We start from the raw sequence: 21,742 nt of genomic DNA on the forward strand, positions 1-21,742 counted from the left end.
CGCAATGCTCCGCATCCCCGGCCTCCCCCCTGGGGTTCTCGCCACTGCCCGCCCTGAGCAGGCTGCCTGCTCCCTCCCTAGGTGCTCTGAATAACTGGCCAGCAGCCCTCACACTAGCGATGTGCTTTTGTTTAGAAGGTGGTGCTTACATGCAATGGTTCTGCTTTTTAAATCAATCTGTGGAGGTACAACAAACGATAAAACACACCCTACACACTTTAAGTCATAGCTCCCTGAGTTTTTACACTGGGGTAAGAAGCATTAAAAAGCCAGATACTGTAACATGTCTCATCACTCCAAAGATTTCCGTCATGATCGTTTGCCACCGGCTCCCAACCCTCAGCCTGAGGAAAGCACCTGTCTGATTTTCGTCATTAAGCTGAGTCGTTGCTGTCCTTGACTGTCGGTAAGTGGATTTATATGGAACGTACTCCTGTGCCTGGCGGTGTTCACTCAGTACCCAGCTTCCCTATTATACAGTGCAGGGCATGGAGGCCAGGGCCTTGGACAGTCCAGGCGAGCGTCCTCGGCCCAGCCACAGTCCTTGCACTGCTTTTGAGACGCTGGCCATGCTGCCGAGTGTCAGTAATTCACTCCTCTACTGCTGAGTGCTATTCCATTGCACACATAGACTGAAAATGCCATCTTTTTCTACACTGCCTTGATTCTGGTGATCTTACTAACTTCACTTACTTCTGCTCATTTTAATTTTTATTTATTTTTTTGGTACCGGGATCGAATTCAGGTCCTTGCACTTGTGAGGCAGGCGGCGGAACCACTGAGCTAAATCCCTGGCCCTGCTTATTTTTAAAAATAGATGCCTTTTGATTTGACATGTGCACAATCTCATCATTTGTGAGTACAGTGAAGTCACTTACACGGTGCACCTTCCCACATTTCTTTTTCTAGCTTTCAACATTCGCTAGGGTCTTCAGTCCAGTGTTACACGGGAGTGAGATTAGACTCCTCGGCCTCATTCCTGATTCTGTGGGGAATGTGTTTGGGGTTCCACCACTGCAGCAGTGTCTTCTGTGGGACAAAGAAGTTTCCTTCTCCTGAATGCCTTAGACTTTTTACTCACCAATGGTAAGCACATCATGTATTTTCTTCTGTACTTATTGAAAGGATGACTTTTTCCTGCTTTATTCTACGAATAAGGTCAATTTTATTATTTTTTCCATACTGAAATACAGTGGCTTCCCTAGGCTACTACCATCCCTTTATATACATCATTGGATTTCATCACTATTATTTTGTTAGGGATTTGTTTTGTTACATCTGTTCTCGTGAAGGACGCTGGCCTGAGTTTCTTTGATTATTATATCTCTGGTTTTGTTCTTAGGGTAATATTGGCTACACAAAGTCAGGAAGTTCCTTTTATTTTATGAAAAAGCTTTTTTTTCTTTTTAATTCTTTAAAGATGTCATTCTACTATCTTCTAACTTGTCTTTTGTTTCTGATGAGAAATAGGGTATTCATTCTTATTCATGTTTCCTTATATGAACTGTTTTCTCCCTTTGGGTTGTTTTAAAGATTTTTATACATTACTTTTTGGGGTGCTGGGAATCGAACTCAGGGCTTCGCGCTTATCAGGTAGGCACTGTCCGCTGAGCTACATCCCCAGCCCTATTTATCCGTGGTTTCTAGGAACTTGACTATGACATAGTTTCCTTTATGTCTAGGTCTTGCTGAGCTTTGTTCTGTTGATTTATAGCTTCTATCAAATTTGGAAAACTGAAGCCATTATCTCTGCACACACATTTTTCTCTTCTCCACAGAACCCTTAACACTGCTCTGTTTGTCACTACATTTCAGCTCATTTTCTTCTTCTACTGCACTTTTGAGAGCTTCTGTAGCTGTGTTTTCAAGTTTACTGATCATTATTGTTATTATTTTTTTGGACAGTGTCTCATCTAAATCCACCGAGAAACTATATTTTTCAACTCTTCAAAGATCTGCATAGATACATTTCATAACTTCCATTTCCTGTTTCACATGTGCCTTTAAATCCTTAAGAATGATTGTAATAGCTGTTTTACACATTTTTTGTTTTTGGTACAGGGGATTGAACTCAGGCCCTTGTGTTTGTGAGGCAGGCGCCGGAAACACTGAGCTAAATTCCCGGCCCTGTTTTTTTTTTTTTTTTTTTTTTTTGTAATAGCTGTTTTGAAGACAACATGGCTAATTGCATTACCCTTGTCATTCTGTTGGTTTCTTTGGCCTTACTGCATACCTTAGGCTGTCCTTGAACTCACTGTGTAGCCCAGATTGGTCTCAAACTCACAGCAATCCTCCCGCCTCAGCCTCCCAAGTGCTGGGAATACAGGCGTGCGCCACCACACCCGGCTATATTGACTCCTACTGGCTGATTATCTGAAGGTGACAGGTCACGTTCTTTCACCATCATCACCTATCTGGTAATTTTTGAATGTATGTTAGGTGTGAGCTTTCAGATTTCTTGTTTTTCTTTACAGATTCTGGATTTTCTCCAGCAGCCGCTTTAGCTCCTATGGATACCTCTGTCTGTTAGAGGCTTATTTTAAAGCTTTGTGAAGGCAAACCTTGGGTAGGGCTAACCGTAGGGCTAGGTTGGTCTAAGACTGAGGCGCAGCCTGTCCTGGATATCTACTGGGTTTCCAGGTGTCCAACAAGCCGCACTCACTTAATGGACAACATTCGAGCAGCCCAGGCGCGTGTGAGCTCTGAGGTTTCATCTCTCCCCACCCCACCCCGCCACGGCCTTCGCTGGTCTTTCCATACTAAGCTTGGCTTACTCCTCAGCAACAGGGCCACAGGGTTATGGAGCCCCATCTACACCAGACTTTCTCCTCTCCGGTGCTCTAGTCCTCAGGTCTGCCTGCCTCAGCTCTCTACCCGCTGGTGTGATCCTCTCCACTCAGTGGGTGACCCTGTCTGCCTGCGTTCTTCCTTTCTGAATTACATTGCAAAGTGCCCTCCGCACAAGCCTGGGTCAATCACAAGCTCCAGTTCCCCGGGTTCCACCTTTCTAGAACTACGGTTCCGTGTCAGATGTGTCGCTGCCTTACATTTTTCCGTCCTCCCGTTGTCAACAGTGGGAAAGCAAGCAGAATTGTGGTTCTGCTCCCATAGCTAGAGGCACCATTTATTGAAAATGCCTTTGACATTTTCATCCACATACTCGGAAGTAATATTGTGGGCCGTTAAGATTTTAATTGGACCAAACGAGTTATCCAATCAGCTTCATAGGCAAAGTAGGAAACTGATCGAATCTAAGTCCATGCACCTCGAAATAGACCTGTACTTCAGGTACCCAGTCCTGATTTCTTAGGGAAAATCCGTCTTGGTGACAGTGGACAGTACAATGGGACTGATGTCGCTGACCTGTGCTTAGCACAATCTGGGAAACGTCCCGACAAAAGACCCCAGGACGTCTCCAGTCCATCTGGACGCCTCTTCCTCGGCTTTTGGGAAGAAGGCAAAACTGCCTGGTCTCCTTCGTGTTATCTGGGTGCTTGTGTTTCATCATGGCCTCTGGCCTGGAGGTATGGCTAAGGCTGCCTGGCTGCTCTGTACCGAGCCTCACTGCCAAATTCTACTACACTAGTGCCATTTATTGCTCCTGCCTGGCAGGAGCAAACAGTTCTGGTCCCCAAGCCCAGCTTCTGGTGCGCTTTTCTCTGACATACATACACGTTCCCCTGATCATTATTTTGGATATCATAAAAAAGACGAGACTTTTGACACATTTCTGCGAGGCCATATCTTATAAAAAGACCCACTAAGATAACGGTGTTGACTTTATAATTTCAAATACAAGGTCTCTGTGTACTGTTTCTTATGTTGGATCCTCTCTTCCCTGAAAAAAAAAAAATAGCAAATTCTCAGTAGTCTTAAGGATGTAACACTATCTTCAGAATAACCCATTTTTTTTTAAATCAAGAAGCAGAATAAGGAGCTAGAGTCCAAGAAAAACAAAACAACTGTGAGAATCAGAGAAGTAGGCTCTTTGAATTTAAGTCATCTTCTCTGGCCTCCACAGAACCTGTATCATCTCTTCCAGAAACTTTTTCTCCTCATCCCACATAGAGGGACAGAAGCACAGCCCCTTCTGTGGGCCTGAAATCACTTTGGCAAAATCTAAGTATCGAGGCATTTGGGGGAAAAGACGTCTTTCATCACTTAGGAAAAGTGAGTTTTTAAAAAGAATCATAGCAAAAAAGGCAATGGACAAAAAGAGCACCACCTTGTTACGTCCAAGATCCTTTCTTCGCTGTCTCCTGTTATCTGGGAATGGGAGGTCCAGCAACACTGGACTTTCACGCGGTGCGTGTCCCACACATGACCAAGCACGGGCCACGTGTGACGCTGTCCGAAGGCAGGGCTTGTGAACTTTCCTCACTTGTTTCCTCTCTGCCCCTTCGTGAGAGGTGACGAATCCGATCGTGACCATGAAGCACTTCGTGGGTCTGAGCATGGGCAGTAGTTCTCACCCTAGAACACTCTAGAACAGCCTGGTGCCCGCCCACACCAGTGACGCAGCCTTCAGCATGAGTGCCACAGCTGTAGTGTTTCTGCCGAGGGCAGCCCGTGCTGAGAGCCTTTCCTAGACTGATGGGGAGCAGGGGGTGTTGGCAAGAGGGTCAGGTGGTTCTCTTGCTCCTTTTGCCTCCCCGATGGTCCTTTCGCCCTGCTGAAATCTACCCACCCGACCCCCAGTCAGGGTCTGCATCCCAGTCGTATTTCTGAAAAAAATCCATCCATTCTGCAAATGAAATGCTCAAATACGCTATGCTCACAGTCTCGGATATTCCAATGATTTAATTATCTAATTACTGGAGCCGGCTGCCAGGCACAAAAGATTTCATTCAGTTTCGCTATTTTATAACACAGTTCAAAGAACATTTGAATTTCTAATTCAGTTTTGTTCTTTTGAGACTCTTCTGGGGTTCCGGGTTCCTCTGATGATAGCTCCTTTATTGGCCTTATCATCGCTTTGAGGCTGTGCTCCTTTTTGGTGTATAATAATGCACACACCGAAGGACAATCGGTCCTGCCATCGCTTAATTATTCCAAGTTGCTTTTGTTTTAAATGAACTCCCCAGAGGTGAAAAGACAGAATGGTGAGGGGTAGGACCACAGGATGCGGAGAACACAAAGACAGAGGGAAAAGCAATAGCAGCCAGGTGAGGAAACAAAGTCCCTATCTTCCCCTCCGATTGCTCTGGAGCTGTACACACTCTCAGGTCCCAAGCACACTTTGCTCATTGCTCTTTATCTCCACAGAGACAGAGGCACGGAGCACTTCTGGAGCAGTAAGGCACTGTGTGTGGTGAAGACGCATTCCCAGACCTGGACCAAAGGCCGGCTTTGTTAAAGAGCCTGTTCTGCCCCGAGCTGTAGCGGTTCAATGGTCTCCAGGAGGGCGAACCGCGAGAGACCTGCAGTCAGCCCAGGGGAGGAGGGCCACAGACAGGGCTGGTCTCAGCAGTGCAGTGCTGTAGCCACCAACGCCACAGCCACGGCGCCAGACCCCGCTGTAACACCTATGAGGTATCCCGGCCGGCGTGCGCTCCCGCTGAAGCAGCTGCCCCTGTCCCCACGCCAGCCCACCCGACCTGCAGAGGTGTCCATTTGCTTCAGACACCCAACAACGGAGTCTGAATTCCTCCGACACTTAAACACAGTTCATAAAGAAGCTGTATTTCCAGGTTCTCCGGAAACACTGACACCTCTAGAGCAGTGGACTCTGTCAAGGGAAGAGGTTGCTGGACCGAGAGGCGACTGCTCTCTGAAGGGGCCTTGTCCCTCTGCATTTGTCACAGGACTGCTGGACAGCGACATCGTTCAACTTGGTCACTCCCACATCGCCCCCCAGCCCGACCCTGACACTTCATTTTGGTCCACTGTGTCTTTAAAATTGCAAAGTGAGGCCTGTGCAAGGGGTGGGAAATGTCACAGATGACGTGGAAATGATCTAAATAAATTTATACCGTGTTTCAAGGGCTGGAGGACACCTCTGATCCTCACAGTCCAAGCCTGGCCAGAGTGGGACTCTCCAACCAGCTGCCCTTCTTTTGCTCTCTGTCAGGGAGGGAGAGGGCAAGGGCGAAGGAGGTGGGGAGTGGAGAGGAAGCAGGGGAAAGGGTTTTCTTGGCACTGTGGCGCTGACCCCACCGGAGAGGAGAGCCGCTTTCGGTCCTCTCCCAGCACTCCGGAAGCCGTCGCACTCCCGTCCCGGTTGTGCCCGTACCTGTGCCACAGTGCCCGGCTCTGGGCGTGTCTGCCTTTAGCCCTGTTGGATTCTGAGCTTCTGGAAGGAAGCCAGAGAAGGTACACCCTAAGCCGGGGCTGCATCCTTGGTGTGCAACTCACCGCCAAAGTGGGGTGTGAAACTCATGTGACTCTAAGACGTCGCCTCACCGGGGACGCACAGCCCCTCCTGAGGCCACGACTGTCCCCCGTCAGCTCTGAGATTCACGGCCCAGGCCTCATCTCACGCAGGGTTGGCTTTTCCTCCCCTCTGCCTCTCCCGAGGCTGTGTATTACGTAACAAAGGAAAGGGGTAAGGGAAACAGAATGCACTATCCGAATAGAGTGCAGATGTTTTTCCCAGTAAATCATCCCTCATGGCATCGTGCCTTATGACTTCATCTATTCTAAACTCCCAGGTTTTAAACACATCACAGTTCCTTGCAAAAACCAGAAAGCTTGGCTGAAGCCAGCACCTTGCGCCTGCTGCCCGGGGAGGGGAAGGACCTGTTCCGTGCCGTGAGCTGGGCTCCTTGCCTTTCTGCTCTCTTCCAAGAACAGAAGCTGCAGTTTTCCCTTTTTCCCACGTGGAAGAGCACGCGCCACTTACAGATGTGGGTGTGGACCAACTGAGGTTCCACAGACAGCTCTAGACCGTGACTGCAGGTGTGTGGTTGTGAGCTCTGGCTCTTTGCTGGGCCCCTAGGAAGAGCCCAGCCAGACGTGGCACGGAGGGGACATAGGAGGACGGGAGGAGGAGAAAGCTGGCCGGGCAGCGAAGGCCGCGCCGCCCCTGTGCTGTACCTGGAGCTGCCGCATGTGCTGCAGCTGCAGCCTGAGCTCAGCCACGGTCCGCTTCATGTCCCGCAGGCTCCTGTGGAGGGCCGAGGTGCTGGCTGGCATGGGCTGGCCGGAGGGCGCTGTGGACTCCAGAGTCTTCCCAGCAGAAGCGTGCGGTGTGCCTAGAAAAAAGAGCCCAGGACCTTAGAGCGGCAGAGAGGGAAGTCAGAGCTAGGAGTCCCAACCCAGGGCAGCTGACTGGAGAACCCTAAAAGTGCCATTTCCTTCATCGAAGGAGACAGCAGTAAGTCACGCAGGGGTACGGGATGCAGTCTGTGAACACCGCGCTCCCGAAGTTCAGTGTCACAGGATGCAGGCCACAGAGCACGCAGAGCAGGATGCCACGGAAAGGAACCCGCCTGCCTTCCCGCCCTGGCTCCTTTCTTATGTGCGTCCCGCCCCCTTCCTTTTGATCTTTCCTTCTCTCTTCATTAAACACACAAATCCAAGCAGGACTTCTAGGATCAGCAAGGTGTAAAGTATGAGAATTAAAAGCAAGTGTTGTCTCTTCTTCAAGTCAGTGCAGCTGTCTGGAGCAGGCCCCTAGAGCAGACGGTGAGTCCATGTCACACGCACCCACACACACATGTGCACACACACGTTTAGCTCTTTCCCGTAAAGGAGACGAGGAACCTTTGGACGGGGCCGGCTGGCCTTACAGGGAGCCCTGTCACCGACCCGCACACCCAGCAGCGCCTGTGCTTCCATCTGCGTCCCTGCACAGCCCGGGGCGGCTGTGGCCACTGGGTAAAGGCGCCGAGCGCCCACTGAGGAGGCTCCCGGCCGGCACCGTGCTCCGACTTCCGGTCTAGCAGCGCAGGCAGAACGGCTGTCACACGCGCTCTTCACCCCGAGGGAGGGACTGTCCAGAAGAGCCGAGCTCCTGCTGGCCCTCGGAAGGCCCAGGGGAGGCCAGGCAAACAGACCAGAAGGCCCTGTGGGGGTTTATGAAGGAACCCAGCAGCCTACACAGCGAGTTTTTTGTTATTTTGGGCCTCGGTGGTCACTCACCATCAGCAGTCACGGCTCTGATGGATGTTTGGTAGCCCTCTAGCCCAACCCCAAATCAAAATCGTGGGAAAAATGAGCAATAACAGGACATCCCATAACTTCCAACACAGCGCCATGCTGAGATTAACTCAGGGCCTCTGAGGTCTGAGGAGAGGCTGCGGCCTTTGGAGACTTTCCTTTCAGAATCAGTCCAAGTACTGATTGTCACTGCCTCTATCCAGGCAAAAGTGTGGTTTTCTGCACATGCAGACACACACACAGACGCAAGCACACCGCACACATTCATACAGCAGTCGGTTCCATCCAGTACTTCTCCAGCCACAGGACGCTGTGCTCACAGGGCTCAGCCACTTCTGGGGTGCGTGGAGACACCTTCCTGGATGCTTCTCACCCTCTCCCATCCTCAGGGCACCCATGCACCTCAGTGATCTTTAGTTCTTGCAGAAACGAGGTTGGGCTCCTCACGCCACCTGCTGGAGTCGAATGCCAAGAACTGGCTTCAAAAGTACTTTTCACAACCGAGCCTCCCTCCGGCATTCACACTCATTTTTAAGGTGTCTTCATCTTAACCACCCCATCTGGGTGCCAGCTCCATCCCTCACGGGAGTGGCCGGTGCCCTCCTAGCTGTCCACCCCGCGACGCTGTCCAGCGATGCTCCTGTGACATGCGTGTGTCACTGCCCTGGTCGGTCACCTGGGAGCTCCCGCCTTCTCTTCTGACTCCCTCCTCTGCCACCTCCGCAGCCACGGCACACTCTGTACAGCAGTTCTTTTTGCTGGGCAAGCTTCCCAGGAAGATCCCTTCCGCCTGTCCTCACACCTTTGTGCCCAGCACACAGCTACATTCAGGTCCACACCAAGAGCGGCGTCATCAGTGGACGCTTTCAGGGGTGGGTCAGATTCACCACTTCCTCTTCTCTCCCCCAAACCTTTCTGTCTCACTAGACTACCCTCTGCCAGGGACATAGCATCTATGCAATTATTTAAGCCAGGAGGCTTGGAGTCATTCTTAGTATCTTCTTCCCAGTGTGTGACCTTGGGCAAGTAACTCAGAATCAGTCTCTCTCTGGTCCCCTACCTGTGAAAGGGGTGTCAGGGTTGCTGTGTGGGTTACTGGAACCAACACATGTGTCTGGTGTCACTGCTGCTAGCTCTCAGTATTATTTCTCCATGAGCAGTGGTGGAAAATGCTCCTGTTAGCTTCCCCTCCTCCACTAGAATTCAGCATGTGCAAAGGGCCAGGGGTGAAGCAGCAGCTGGCTGAGAGCTACACACAAGTGCCCTGAACTCTAGATTCAGGATGGATGTGTTTGGTGGTTGGGGACATCAAGTGGACCCCCACTCAGACTGCACTGGCCACACCTGGGGTGGTGTCTCCACTCCCACCCACATGGTCACACTGTGTCCTCTCATGCCTGCTGGCTGAGGACGGTCGACACCCAGTTCTTCCTCGGAACCCAGTTGTACACTTCACCTACTTCAGCTAATTCCTGTTTCGGTCAGTTCCATGCTATTGCGAATGTCCGAGGTCCGCATCTGACATCAATGCAATGTATCTTGTGATAGAGCACAGATTTGGGCTGTGCCAAGACCGGCTGTCACTCAGTAGCTCTGTGGCTTGGACTGAATAACCTGACCTCCCTGAGAGTCGATATCCAGGTAAAAAATGGAGAGCAACTTTCTTCCTTGATAGTGTTACATGTGCTAAGTGACACAACCCACAGTACAAAACACATGCTGTGAGTTGGAAGTAGGAGAGAGCCCTTCTGTCCTCTTATATGTACAACAACCTACTCATTCCTAATGTAGCCAGCCAAATGAGTTCCCGGACTTCTATGTGATTCTGTTTATTTGATTATAGGACAAGGATAAGCCCTCTTGTCCTGCAACTTACTTCTGAGGATTCTGGAAGAATTAATATATTTTGTACACCGTCCTAGGCTGGTATGGCAACAGAACCCCCGTGGAACACACATATCCTGATACAATGGAAGGAGAGACCCAAATTCAGCAGAGACCTGCGAGCAAGGACACGTGCATGTTGCTGGTGACATCACTGACCAGCGCAGCCTTTCCAAAGAGAAAGCTAGCGGTGGGTCACCAGAGCTGCCAAGCTGTTCGTCCCTTTGGACTTATTGACTGGGGAAACAGATCCAAGGAAAACACACTTGTTCCTTCCCCTGAGCTGAGAAAAGACATTTATAAAACTTTTCAAAACATAAATGAAACAACTTTCTTCCAAAGGGACAGGAGTATCTTAACGTAAAGATAGAGATATAAAATAACCAGTGTGTTGCTTACATGACATATGTCACGTGTGCTGGGATGTGTTCAGCTTCCTTATCAGAAACATCAGAATAAAATTATACCGGTTCCTTGAGGTTCCAGCAAGAAGTGAGAGAGTTAATGCTTAAAAAAACCCAGAGTAATGGCCGAACACCGGAAGCACTCATTAAATATTTCCTATTAATATTACTTCACAGAAAATGAAAAGGAAGAAAAGGAGGGCACACGCCAGTGTGTACACATCGATCGGAACAATGGGGTTAGACAACAGTCACCTCCAGAATGGGCTCTGGAGAGCTGCAGGGGTTTAGTGTGTCCTACGGTCTGTTTTTCTCCCCTAAGTTTATAACAAATAAGAAAATAAATGAATGAGTAAATACCTCCAAAACAAATTGGCAACCGCTCTGCAGACACGTTTGGCAATTTTAATGAAATATTTGTCTGGCTTCAGCCAAGGCTACTGATTGATTTCTCAGCAAGCTGCTGGAAAAACAGCCTTGCTGGATCTGGAGCTAAAGTGAACTCAGCTAGCACACAACTGCAGCCAAGAGAAGCTCAAAGCGAAGTTCCAAATTCTATCCTCCACGCTATGCTGTGCAAAACGAGTAGATGCGGCTTCCCAAAATTAAGGGTTTGGCCCAGCTTGCCATATGTTTCGCTGCAATTTAGCTTCTGAACATGTCTCTGCCAGGGATTTCTATTTCTAAACCCATGGGAGGGAAGACCGCATTTTCTCGACAGGGGCCTCCCTTGAGACTGCAGGAAAAGGCTTCCTTCTGGGGAAACTAGGGCAGGAGTATACTCCACTGGGGACGGAATCGGTCCTTCTTATGGTTGGGTCTAAAGTGCCCTCCAAGGCCTCGTGCTGGGTGCTGGCTGATGAGCTTTCGGAAGGGACTGGACCATAAGGGCGCTAAGTGCCTCAGAGGATTAATTCTTTGATGGATTAGCGAAGTGATGACCTCAATGAGCAGTGATGGAGATGCAGAAGGTGGGGCCTAGCTGAGGGGTGGGACACAGGGGTAATCTTGGGGACCGTATCGGTCCCTGGCCTTCTCCTCTCAGACTCTCCCACTCTTTCTCTGCTCCTGGCTGCCTGAGGTGAGCAGCTTTGCTTGGCCATGCTCTTTGCCGTGATGCCTCTGCCTCCCCACAGCCAGAAAAGCAGTGCAGCCAGCGGACCACGGACTGCACCTCTGAAACCGTGAGTTATCACACATCTTTCGTTGTTTTAAGCTGTTATTTTCAGGTGTTTTGTTGCAGTGTTGGAAAACTAACATAGTCTTCTCTGGTGGGGGAGTGCTAGCATTTCAAAGGCAAACCCTTTTCTCCCACCTGGATCACCGATCACTCCCTACTCGCCTCTGTCCCCTCTCATCTACTCCCACATGGCAGCAGGGCTGGTGTCGTTCCCCAGCGACCTTCTGACAGCTTCACGTTTCACGCAGAGTGGCACCGGAGTCCCTTCCACCTTTCTCTGCCTCAAGTCTAAACACCTCTGCCCCTGCTCTGGGTCACACCCCAAGGACGCTGACGCTATCAGCCCAACACACATCCTGCACTTAACACTCAACACACGTAAGATCACTCATTCCAGTTCCAGCTTCTCGGAGTGCAAAGTGCTACGCAGGCAGCCGTTTTCAAGTGATGCCCCTTGTGTTTGCTCAGCCAGGGTGGACCCCAGGCGGCCCCAGGCCTGCCGGGGCTCCGGGAACCCTCACTCACCTGCACTGTCTGTGTGGCTCCTGTTGGCTGTGGTTTTCATCATTTTCTCACTGAATAAAAGAAAAGCAGAGTCAGCTGTTTTCCAAAATGCCTTTTTCAGGTCAGTTTTCTAAGCGAACAGTGGTGATGGTGGAGCCATGAGGGAACTATGGCTGCGATGGAAAAGGCTTCCTGGGTGGGATTCAGACCCTGGGCTGGGCGCAGTGGGCACACTGGGGACTTTCATATGGTGCAGATGCGTGGTGGTGCTGGCAGGCACTGCACAGTGAGTGGTCCACGGAGCCCCATGCACCGGGAAGCTCATTTACCCTTCTTGGCCAAAGTGTCACCTTCGTCCAAGAGTCACCAGGAGGTAAACAAAATGAACCGAAACCCATGAATCACAGAGATATGAATATTTTCAGCCTTGAAATGATTACGAGGAAGCGAATTTGAATGAATGATCTTAATGATTAAAGAGAAACAGGTGGACTTATGTTTCATTCCGATGGCTTGTGGCTTTTTACCTAGGTGCATCTTTGCTACTACTTGTAATGGGCCCTCTAAAAAGCGCAGACTGAACAAGGCCAGTTAGACTGGCGATCTGCTTCTCCATGGCTTGCATCCTCTCTCTGGAAAACAAGAAAATTGTTTGTTAAAGCTCTATTGATTTTCCGACTGGGTTTTCTCGGTGAAGGATCTACCTGATTATTTTAAAATTTCCAAAAGGTGCCACCTAGAAAACTGAAGAAGAGACCCCAAGTCCTCGGCTGACGTCAGGACTGAGTGATCAGAGATCACACTAAAAACACACAGTGTAGACCAGTAAAGACCTGAAGACAGCGCCCCAGTAAATAGTTCTGTTAACACGTGTGTTGTGTTTTGAGCCTTTCTGCCCTGATCATGTTTCACCTTGCATGGAAGAGCTCCTCCCCGGACCAAGCATGCCCTGGGGCAGGAACTGCACAGCCACACACAGCTTCAAGCTGCTCTCCTCAGCTAGAAGGTCACCTCCTGGTTTTAGAGTGAGTGACGGAGAGGTTTGCTGGATGTGCCATCCTACCTGTTGTGTAGCCCAAGAAAAGCATGAATATCTCTTATCCAGACCACAGTATACATGGCTGAGGCCGACGTCAGCTTGGGAGCAGAAGATGCTCCATGTAATGTCACAGAAACTTGGGATCAAACAGGAAAGCGAGTATCTGTGACAACCTGTTCATCCCAGGGCATTAATAAAATGCCCCTTCAGTTACTGAGCACGGACGGACACCACGCTGTTCTCTTCAGGTCTCTTTGGTGCCACACCAGGCATCTGAAACAGGCTCATGTTTTCGGGCCCCAGGCAATAGTCGTTTCACGAACTCTTACCATTATTTTCAATACACTATAAAAACAACAGCACAACTAGGTGAAGAGTGGCATCCCCGTTCCCCTCCTATGAATTCACACGCACATACTCGGTAGCCAAAAACAGGAAAGGAAGAGATGGGAGAAGTCAGTGTGTGGGCATCTGGCCTGCCATTGAACCCACTGCCAGGTGTCCCGGCACGGGCTTGAGGCAAAGCAGCACTGTGGGTCTCAGGGCTGTGGGCCGCAGTGTGGGTGATGGTAATTGCTGGGCGACAAATAGCACATCACACTGTCACTCTTACATACAACTCAGCTATGCCACCGTGTGCTCGGTGCAAACCCTAATAGTAGTGGCCTAGTCTATCACTAGAAAAAAGCAACTGGTCAAGACCTGGTATATCTCTGTACCCTGGACTTGGTGAGCCTCAGGGCCTTCGGTGTGGCCTTCAGAATATAACCTTCCATGCCTTATGTAACGGCATGGCAAGTTTCATCTTGCAATTACAAGCTCCTGACTTCAGTTTGTGGGTAGAACTGATGGCTGTGTCACAGTACTGAGTTTCTTGGAGGTCAGGTAGGCAGCCAGAAGAGTTAATGACTGTAAACCCACCCCGGTCCCACATGTGAGTATGAATGTTACGATGCCTCTGTTCTAATGGAGCGGAGAGACGAACTCTCACGTGGGAAGCACAGAAATGCATCTGCAGGTGGAACAGGGCCACCTTACAACTGCTTCCAGACAGCAGATGCCACAGCTCGCACTGTAGAGTGGTTTTCACCACACCTGCGCTCGTGGTTGCCTCATCCCCACCCGCCAAATGGTCAAAGGGTCAAAGAGAAAAAATTAGCAAGAAATTCAAACAAGGCAAACAAGTTGGCAAAAACACACTGGATACCCCATTTATTGACCCAAGTTACAGTGGGATCTTGGAAATGATGGGGCAGTGGTCGGCCAGGCTACGTGCCACATGGGAGATACCAACTCACACAAACTCCTGGGAGGAAAGGGACTTACTTGGGGAAAATGCTCGGCATAGGTGGCGTTGTTCAGACCCTCGTCTCCCACAGGCACTGACTGTCCACGGCAGAGCTGGAAGTAGGACTCATGACTGGTGGCAGGAGGTGAACTCAGAGCTACCAGCTGGTTGCTTTTATCCAGTCCTCGACAAGCACTGTTTTTATTTAAGCCGTATGGCAGCTCTATGATCTACCCAGCTTTGGTTAGGAAGGGGCCTAAAGTCCTGAGCGACTGCGTGTGGGGTGGGATGGCAGGATGACAGCTAAGCACACAAACACAACACTAGGAAATGCAGAGAGACAGGTGACTCTACAGAGGCAGAGAGGACACAGATGTCTGCCAAGAGGGAAGTGGCAGAAGGACGTGCTGCAGATCTGGATTCCAACACTGCCCACGGGTACAGTGTGACCAGGACCAACCTAGTGCTCCCTCTGACCCCTCTGCAGCCTATGGCCTTCATCGCCTTGCCAACAAAGCGGAGCAGTAGCATCAGAACCAAAACAACGCCCTGGGATGGCTCTGCAGAGTGCATGCTGGTCCTCAGCTGGATAAAACTACAGAACGGCACTGCACAGGTGGCCACCTCCACAAGGGGCCACGGGCTCCATACTCGCCTTTGGCATCTCCCTGGGCTCTGTGGGTGCTCGGCTTCTCCCCCGGGCTTTCCCCAGATCGTGGCTTCTGCATGTGTATAAAGATAACTCCTAAATCACATCCCACTCCTCACTGAGGACCAGTGGCGACAGAGTTGTACTACCTGGGGCGTGACTTTGGATGCTTCGGAGCAAAAGCCCTGTATCCCGACCCGGTAAGGAGGGCATGAATGCTCCCGCGTGGCCCCTTCCAGCTGGTGTGGAAGGAGACCCGAGGTCTCAGAGACACCCAGTCAGATGGCCATTCACCTGCCATCCTCCCCAGAGTTGAGATTCTGGGCCAGACAGCGGGGGGAGTTGCTCCCTCTCCGTCGCCAGGACAGCAGGGCTGAGCTGATCACGCATGCGCGCTCCGCTGTCTCGCCCAAAACCACTCCAGGAAAACACAATTCCATTGACACATGGTAATGAGAAAACTTTTCTCCCCTACTTAATCACGAAAGTGTTTCTGGTTTCAGGATTCATTTGAGAGAGATTATCTGATTTATAAATTCATAAATAAGATTGTCTTTCCATTTCATGGTTGGTAATCTGGAAACAATTTTATGGTTTAACTAAATTACAGCGACTGGAAACTTACGCAGCCTTCTCCTGCGATGAAATGTTATGAAGTATGTTTTAATGCGAAAGGGGGAAAAATAAAAGAAATGCAGTGGAAGAAGAGGAATTAAGCACAAGCCTGTCATTTTATTGCACTGACAATTTTGCATGATAATCAGCAGAATATTAAAGATGCTTAGGTGAACTGATGCCAGTATCATAGGTTTTAAGGTATTACAGGACTGGTATAATTACTGTTGAAAAGATGATTCAAAAATGATTTCATGAACGATTTTATATCACCCCATAAACCGTATTTATGTGATTAGGAAGTATGGTTAACTAGTGATTTACTGCCGTAAGTCAGCTTGGCTGAATAAATCTTCTGGAGGCCCAAACATAATCTGAGTAAAAAATCCAAGTCAAAATCAGGGCAAGTGGGGATCCCAGCTTTAGCCAGCTACTGCTGTACCCCGCTTTCCGGCCAGCTTCATGGCTGTCTGCGAAGATAAAGCAACACCTTGATTTGCTGCTGGGCTGCTCGCTCTGTTTTCAAGGGAAGGAAGCAAGACAACCTGTGTTTGGGGAAATATTTGTAGCTAATGAACCTGTTTAAACAACTTTGTATTCCAGGTTTCACCTTCGACATTTTTTCACTTGTGATATGTCTTTGCACCGGCCGAGGCCTCACTGAACCCAGAGTAGGTCCTTATCCTTGTAGAGCTAGGAAAATGAATGGCTATTAAAAAAAAGTCAACACTGTAACAAGAATGAGTCTGGAAGTTCGCAGACAATGAATCCCACAAGATATGTTTTTAAATATCCAAACAAGATAGAGAGGAGTGGGCTGAAACTGGCCAGCTGAATCGGCGTGATTAGCTTTAGGCCAGAAGCAGTCACCTTCCTAAGCTGCCACTAATTTTGAAAAGCAGTGGTTGGCACAGCAGGCAGCACCACGTACAGTAACGAAAACTGGCATTCTAAGAGTACGTACTAGGTGGGCCCTCGTTTGGCTCCTAATTCCAATATTTTTCCAACTTTGTTTCTGTTCCTGATTATGATGGTTGGAGTCGCAGGTGCGCTCCAGTGGCTCCTGTGTTAAAAGCTTGGTGGCCAGCCTGTGGCTCACCTGAGAGATAGTGGGATCTTTAGGAGGTGGAGCCTAACGGAGGAGGTTAAGACGTTGGGGCTGGGGTGGAAGGGGAGGTTGAGATCCTGGTCTCTCTTGCTTCCCAGCCCCTAGGAGGGAAGCAGCCTTGCTCCACCGTGCTCTCTCCTCCATGATGTTCTGCTTTACCACAGACGCAGAGCAGCAGCATCAACTGACGGTAGAATGAAACTCTGAAACCATGATCCAAAACAGATCTTTCCCCCTTTTACATTGTTCAGCTCAGGTATTTTGTCCCAGCAATAGAGGTCTAATACCCTGCTCGTTCCCTCTCATTTCTTTCCCCCAAGAATGTGATGAATGGCTAATAAGTCATTCAGCACATATTTTTGCAGCCTGTAATATGTTCTAGGCACCACGCTAGGTGCTGTAGTTACCCCTAAGCAGAATCTCTCTCACACTATCAACATTTTCTCTCTGGGAGAAATCAAACTGAACTAAAACCTTTTTAGTCTTGGCAGCGCTGAAGGTATTTTCCAGAAGTAAATGGTGAACAAGTTTAAAGCCAGGCTGTGGCCTTGTGTGTTCATGCCCTGATTCCACAGTATGAAGGGGGAAACCCTGAAGTCATTGAAGACACTGCTTTGAGATGGGGTCAGCAAAACTCTGGGATCCAAAGGACTAGAATTCATGGCAAAGCCTCACACATTACTCTGAACAATGACCTTTCTATTTCTGCCCAAAGTTATTTATTGGTTTAAAAAAAAAAAAGGTATATAACTGAAAACTGCTCAAAAAAACTCCTGAAGCTTATGTGTTGAACTCTTGGTCCACAGCTCATGGTCCTTTTGAAGCGGAAACTCTAGGAAGTGGGGCCTGGTTGGAGGAAGTAGATTTGTGGGGTACCTCTGAAGCGTGTATCTTGCTCTGCCCTGGTGTTCTCTGTGGATGCCCCCTGAGACCATGATATTAACTGAAATAAGTCAGACATGGAACTTTAGGTACTACATGGTTTCTCTTACATAAGAAACCAAAAATATAAGGAAAGAGCAAAATAAAAGATAGGTAACAGGAAGCTCTGAGACAGATCTCTTACAAGTGGGAGGGGCCTAGAGATTCAGGGAGGGGCAGGAGAAGGGGAGGAAGAAGAGGAGTTATGTGCATGCACCAACGCCACATAAGAAATGCTAATATGTACTGTAAACATAAAATTGAAAAAAAAAACCAAACCAAATAAAGCTCTGCTCTCCTTAAGTTGATTTTCTCTGGTACTTTCCCACAGCAGGGGGAAAGCTGACTAATGATGGATCCATCGGGAGGGTACTGGCAGTTGAAGGCTGCTATTTCATTCGTGGAGTGGGCAGGAAGCCCGGGGACATGTGTGTTCTCTATTATGCCTCCAGTCCACCTCAAGGTGTCCCTTTCTCCTGAAATGGGGATTTCTTATGCTTACGTTCTCCTCCAGTAGCCAGGAAGCTCCCTCAGACCCTTGGACGGTTCCAACACGGGAAGCTAAAAACCAAACAATAAAGCTCTGCTCTCCTTAAGTTGATTTTCTCTGGTACTTTCCCACAGCAGGGGGAAAGCTGACTAATGATGGATCCATCGGGAGGGTACTGGCAGTTGAAGGCTGCTATTTCATTCGTGGAGTGGGCAGGAAGCCCGGGGACATGTGTGTTCTCTATTATGCCTCCAGTCCACCTCAAGGTGTCCCTTTCTCCTGAAATGGGGATTTCTTATGCTTACGTTCTCCTCCAGTAGCCAGGAAGCTCCCTCAGACCCTTGGACGGTTCCAACACGGGAAGCTACTCTCCTGACTGAAGCACCCCTGGGCACTGTCTTTTGTGATTTCAGCATTTACACTGGTGACCCTTTCAGAAACGTGGCATCTTAGATTTTCAAACTCTTCCTTACAGACAGTCATGCTCTGACTCTGAACTCTAAACTAAAATGCTTTACTGTCCGAATCTGAAACCCTAAAAACGCCCCCTTAAGTAAAGCAATCTTTTGTTACTGTCAAGTCCCCTTTTTGATGCAAACCAGTCCTTTACCTATACATTCTGGCCTTATTCCCTCACCACCAGCTGCCAAGGCTGTCTGGAGAACCCCTATTAATTTTTCCTGATTCTTACTTAGTGTGTCAGTCACCCTTCCGTCACTGTGATAAAATACCAGAGATAAACAACTTAAAAGGAGGAAAGGTTTGTTTCGCCTAATGGTTTCTGAGGTTCAGTGCAGGTCACCTGGCCCCATTGTTCTGGGGCTGTGGCAGCACAGGGCATCAAGGTGTGGCACACAAGGCCTAAGAGGTCTGTTTACCTGTGGTGGCTGGGAAGCAAAGGGAGAGGAAGGGGTTGGGAGCAATCTCAAGGACCTGCCCCCCTTCCACCAGGCCTCCCCTCTGCAAGTCTGCACCACCTCCCAAGAGTACCATGAGCTAAGGCCCAGGGCTTCAACACACAGGCGCTTGGGAGGCGTTTCAGATCCAGCTGTAGCACCTAGCGTGAGTCCCAGGTCCCTCACCACCACCCCGACAGGGCTTTCCCGCTTCTAGGCTCTGTGCCAGCCTTCTTGTTCCCATTCTGGACTGGCTGTGCTTTCTGATCGACCGAGGAAGGCAATAAATAGAAGAAATAATGGCTCCTAAGTCCCTTCTACTTCTCCCCTCCTCACCTCCTCTTGGTGACGCTTTGAGGAGGGAACGGGGCAACGCTCTCGCTCGGCAGTCACAAGAGACAGGGACTGAGCCAAAGGCACCCATCTGACACGCTCGGCATTTAACCCGGGATGCACGAAGACGCACGCCGGCCTAAAAACCAGGCAGAGATGGAGAGGTGTGTGTGGATCCGGGGAAGAGATCTATTTCAAACCTTTCTTCATCAACACGCCGAGGCACTGAGAGAAAGCGAGTTTATCCTGGGAGGCGAAGAGGGAATGCTGTGGGCCTGACGCTGTTCCTTCCGATGGATGATTCTGCACATGCGAGTAACTGATACTGGTCAGTTTCCTAAAGGCCTTGGGAAACGCTGGGAACGTGAGCTTCAGTCCACTTCAGCAAGACTCGCGGTGTGAGCACTGTGGTGGGTGCTGGGGGTCCATGACGCTAACATCTGTCTTGCCTGGGTGGGCACGGGGGTGCATGCCCCAGCCGGGTCCTTCGGGTTCCTCTGTTCTCACCTCGGTGGGTTAAGTTCCCGATGACGGAGCTGGAGGGGGGCAACTCCTCCCAAGAGGTGACGTGGGAACAGAGCTGCAAAGTGGCAGTGGGACAAGAGCAGGGGAGGGCAGAATGGTTTCCAAGGAGGAGGCCAGGGTGAGGGCAGCAGCGCCAACCTGCTCAATCCAGGGCCGGCCAAGCCAGGGCTGACTCAGGCTCCTGCTCTGCCTCCACCTCTTACGGGGTGTGACTCCTCTTCTGTCCTCGATTAAGCCAGTATTCACCGTGCCCCTGCTACTGACTAGGTGGTGCACTAGGCAGCGGAGGCTAAAGTCTTCAGACCATCAGCAAAGTGAAGGAAACCCCTTCTGTACTGAGAACAGACTGAACTGGGCGCGGATGGGTGGGGAGGCTCAGGTGGCCACTGAGAGCCTGGGTGAGAGACAGTGATTCGCACCGGGCAGTAGCTGTGAGGGCAAGGGCAGCGGCGAGAGTCACGGTGCCTGTGCACAGGGCTCCGACTGTACTCTCCTGTCCCAGATGTGGCTGAAGGGACAGCAGTGACACCCAGGCTTTTGGCCTAAGCGACCGGATGAATGAAGCTGACATCACCCAAGAAGTGGAAGACAGGAGCTCGTGCCTGGACACGCTGTGCTCAAGTCCACTGCTATACACCACAGGAGAGACTTAAGTCGCCGCTGCTGGGTCACTCACTGTGTCTGAGTCCTGGCTTCCTCAGACATCAGCTGGAGAGCAACCGCCTTATCTAATCAGAGGCTGCCGCTCCACAGACTCGGGGAAGGAGGTCAGGAAATGCGCACACAGCGTCTTACGACCCGGACAGCACTATGGGCACGGAAGGCTCCATCTTATCGCTCGCAGGTCACTCATCCAGCAAGCGTTTCTCGGGCACTAACTGGGCCCGACCCAGGGAGCTGGGGTTCCAGGGATAAGTAAGACACAGCGCCTGTCCTCCTGAGCTTCCATTCTATGGGAGTGACAGAAGTGATAATAAACCGAGTAAGAAATACACCTATATGCACATAGGTAAGTGTGTAAACACACATTTATATTTAAATATGCACGCGCTTTGTATTAGATGATATCATTTGTATGTATGAGTGTGGCCGGGCTGGCTAGGGCTGATGCAGTGTCCCCCGTGCTGGTCAGAAGTGGGCAGGAACCGGTCAGGTAGTGTCTGGCTCAAGAATACACAAGGAAGAAGAAACAACAAATGCAAAGTCCCCTGCACAAGGAAGTCTGGACAGGTTCAAAGCGAGGACGCCAGTGGACAGCAGGTGGACTCCGTCACTGGGAACATAAAAGGCTTGCAAATGTTTGAACCCTGAAAGGCTTGGTCTGGCCCCAGGGACGCCTGGGTGGGGGCTACTGGAGGAATCGAGGTCAGCTGGGGCATCCTAGAAGGGAGCAGAGGACTCTGGCCTTGTCAGGTCTCATTCTCTGCTTCCTGGCCTCCCTGAGGTGACCACGCCTCCTCTGTCACACTCCAACCATGAGCAGTGCCACAGGGGCCCAGAGACCACAGCCAAGCCCTCCAAAACTGTGAGCCCTGATAAACCTTTTCTATCATTAAGTTGTTTATCTCCAGTGTTTTGTTATAGGGACGGAAAGCTGAAGGTCTCAGCATGCCTGGATGCAGTGTCCCCTGAGGGACACTCCTGGTCATATGCCCGCCCCCCAGAAAGACCCTGTCTGAAATCTGACCTGATTTAGAATCCTAGAACTGTAAGACTTTCCTTGGGCCTGCAGTTCTTTCTATTCTGGTTCTGTGATCTTGCCTGAAGCAAAAGCAAAAAAAAAAAAAAAAAAAAAAAAAGGGGGCA

At 50.0% G+C, this 21,742-nt stretch overlaps 1 protein-coding gene across 15 annotated transcripts in view; it reads right to left on the reverse strand.

Moving 5' to 3' along the window:
• The window catches only part of Kiaa1217 (KIAA1217 ortholog), a 674,425-nt gene that overhangs the window by 27,353 nt on the left and 625,330 nt on the right, over positions 1-21,742 (reverse strand). For 11 of the 15 annotated variants that reach the window (XM_033759334.1, XM_010619812.3, XM_010619808.3 and 8 more), the window contains 3 exons: positions 12,600-12,704; positions 12,094-12,143; positions 7,036-7,193 (listed from right to left, as the gene is read on the reverse strand). In XM_033759334.1, coding sequence (XP_033615225.1) covers positions 7,036-7,193; positions 12,094-12,143; positions 12,600-12,704 — 313 coding nt within the window. The remainder of the gene's footprint in view (positions 1-7,035; positions 7,194-12,093; positions 12,144-12,599; positions 12,705-21,742) is intronic. The other 4 variants (XM_010619810.3, XM_010619809.3, XM_010619817.3 and 1 more) reach the window with 1 other exon arrangement.

Source organism: Fukomys damarensis, unplaced genomic scaffold (genome assembly GCF_012274545.1).
Source record: "Fukomys damarensis isolate Sample0158 unplaced genomic scaffold, DMR_v1.0_HiC HiC_scaffold_37, whole genome shotgun sequence".
NCBI lineage: Eukaryota > Metazoa > Chordata > Mammalia > Rodentia > Bathyergidae > Fukomys > Fukomys damarensis.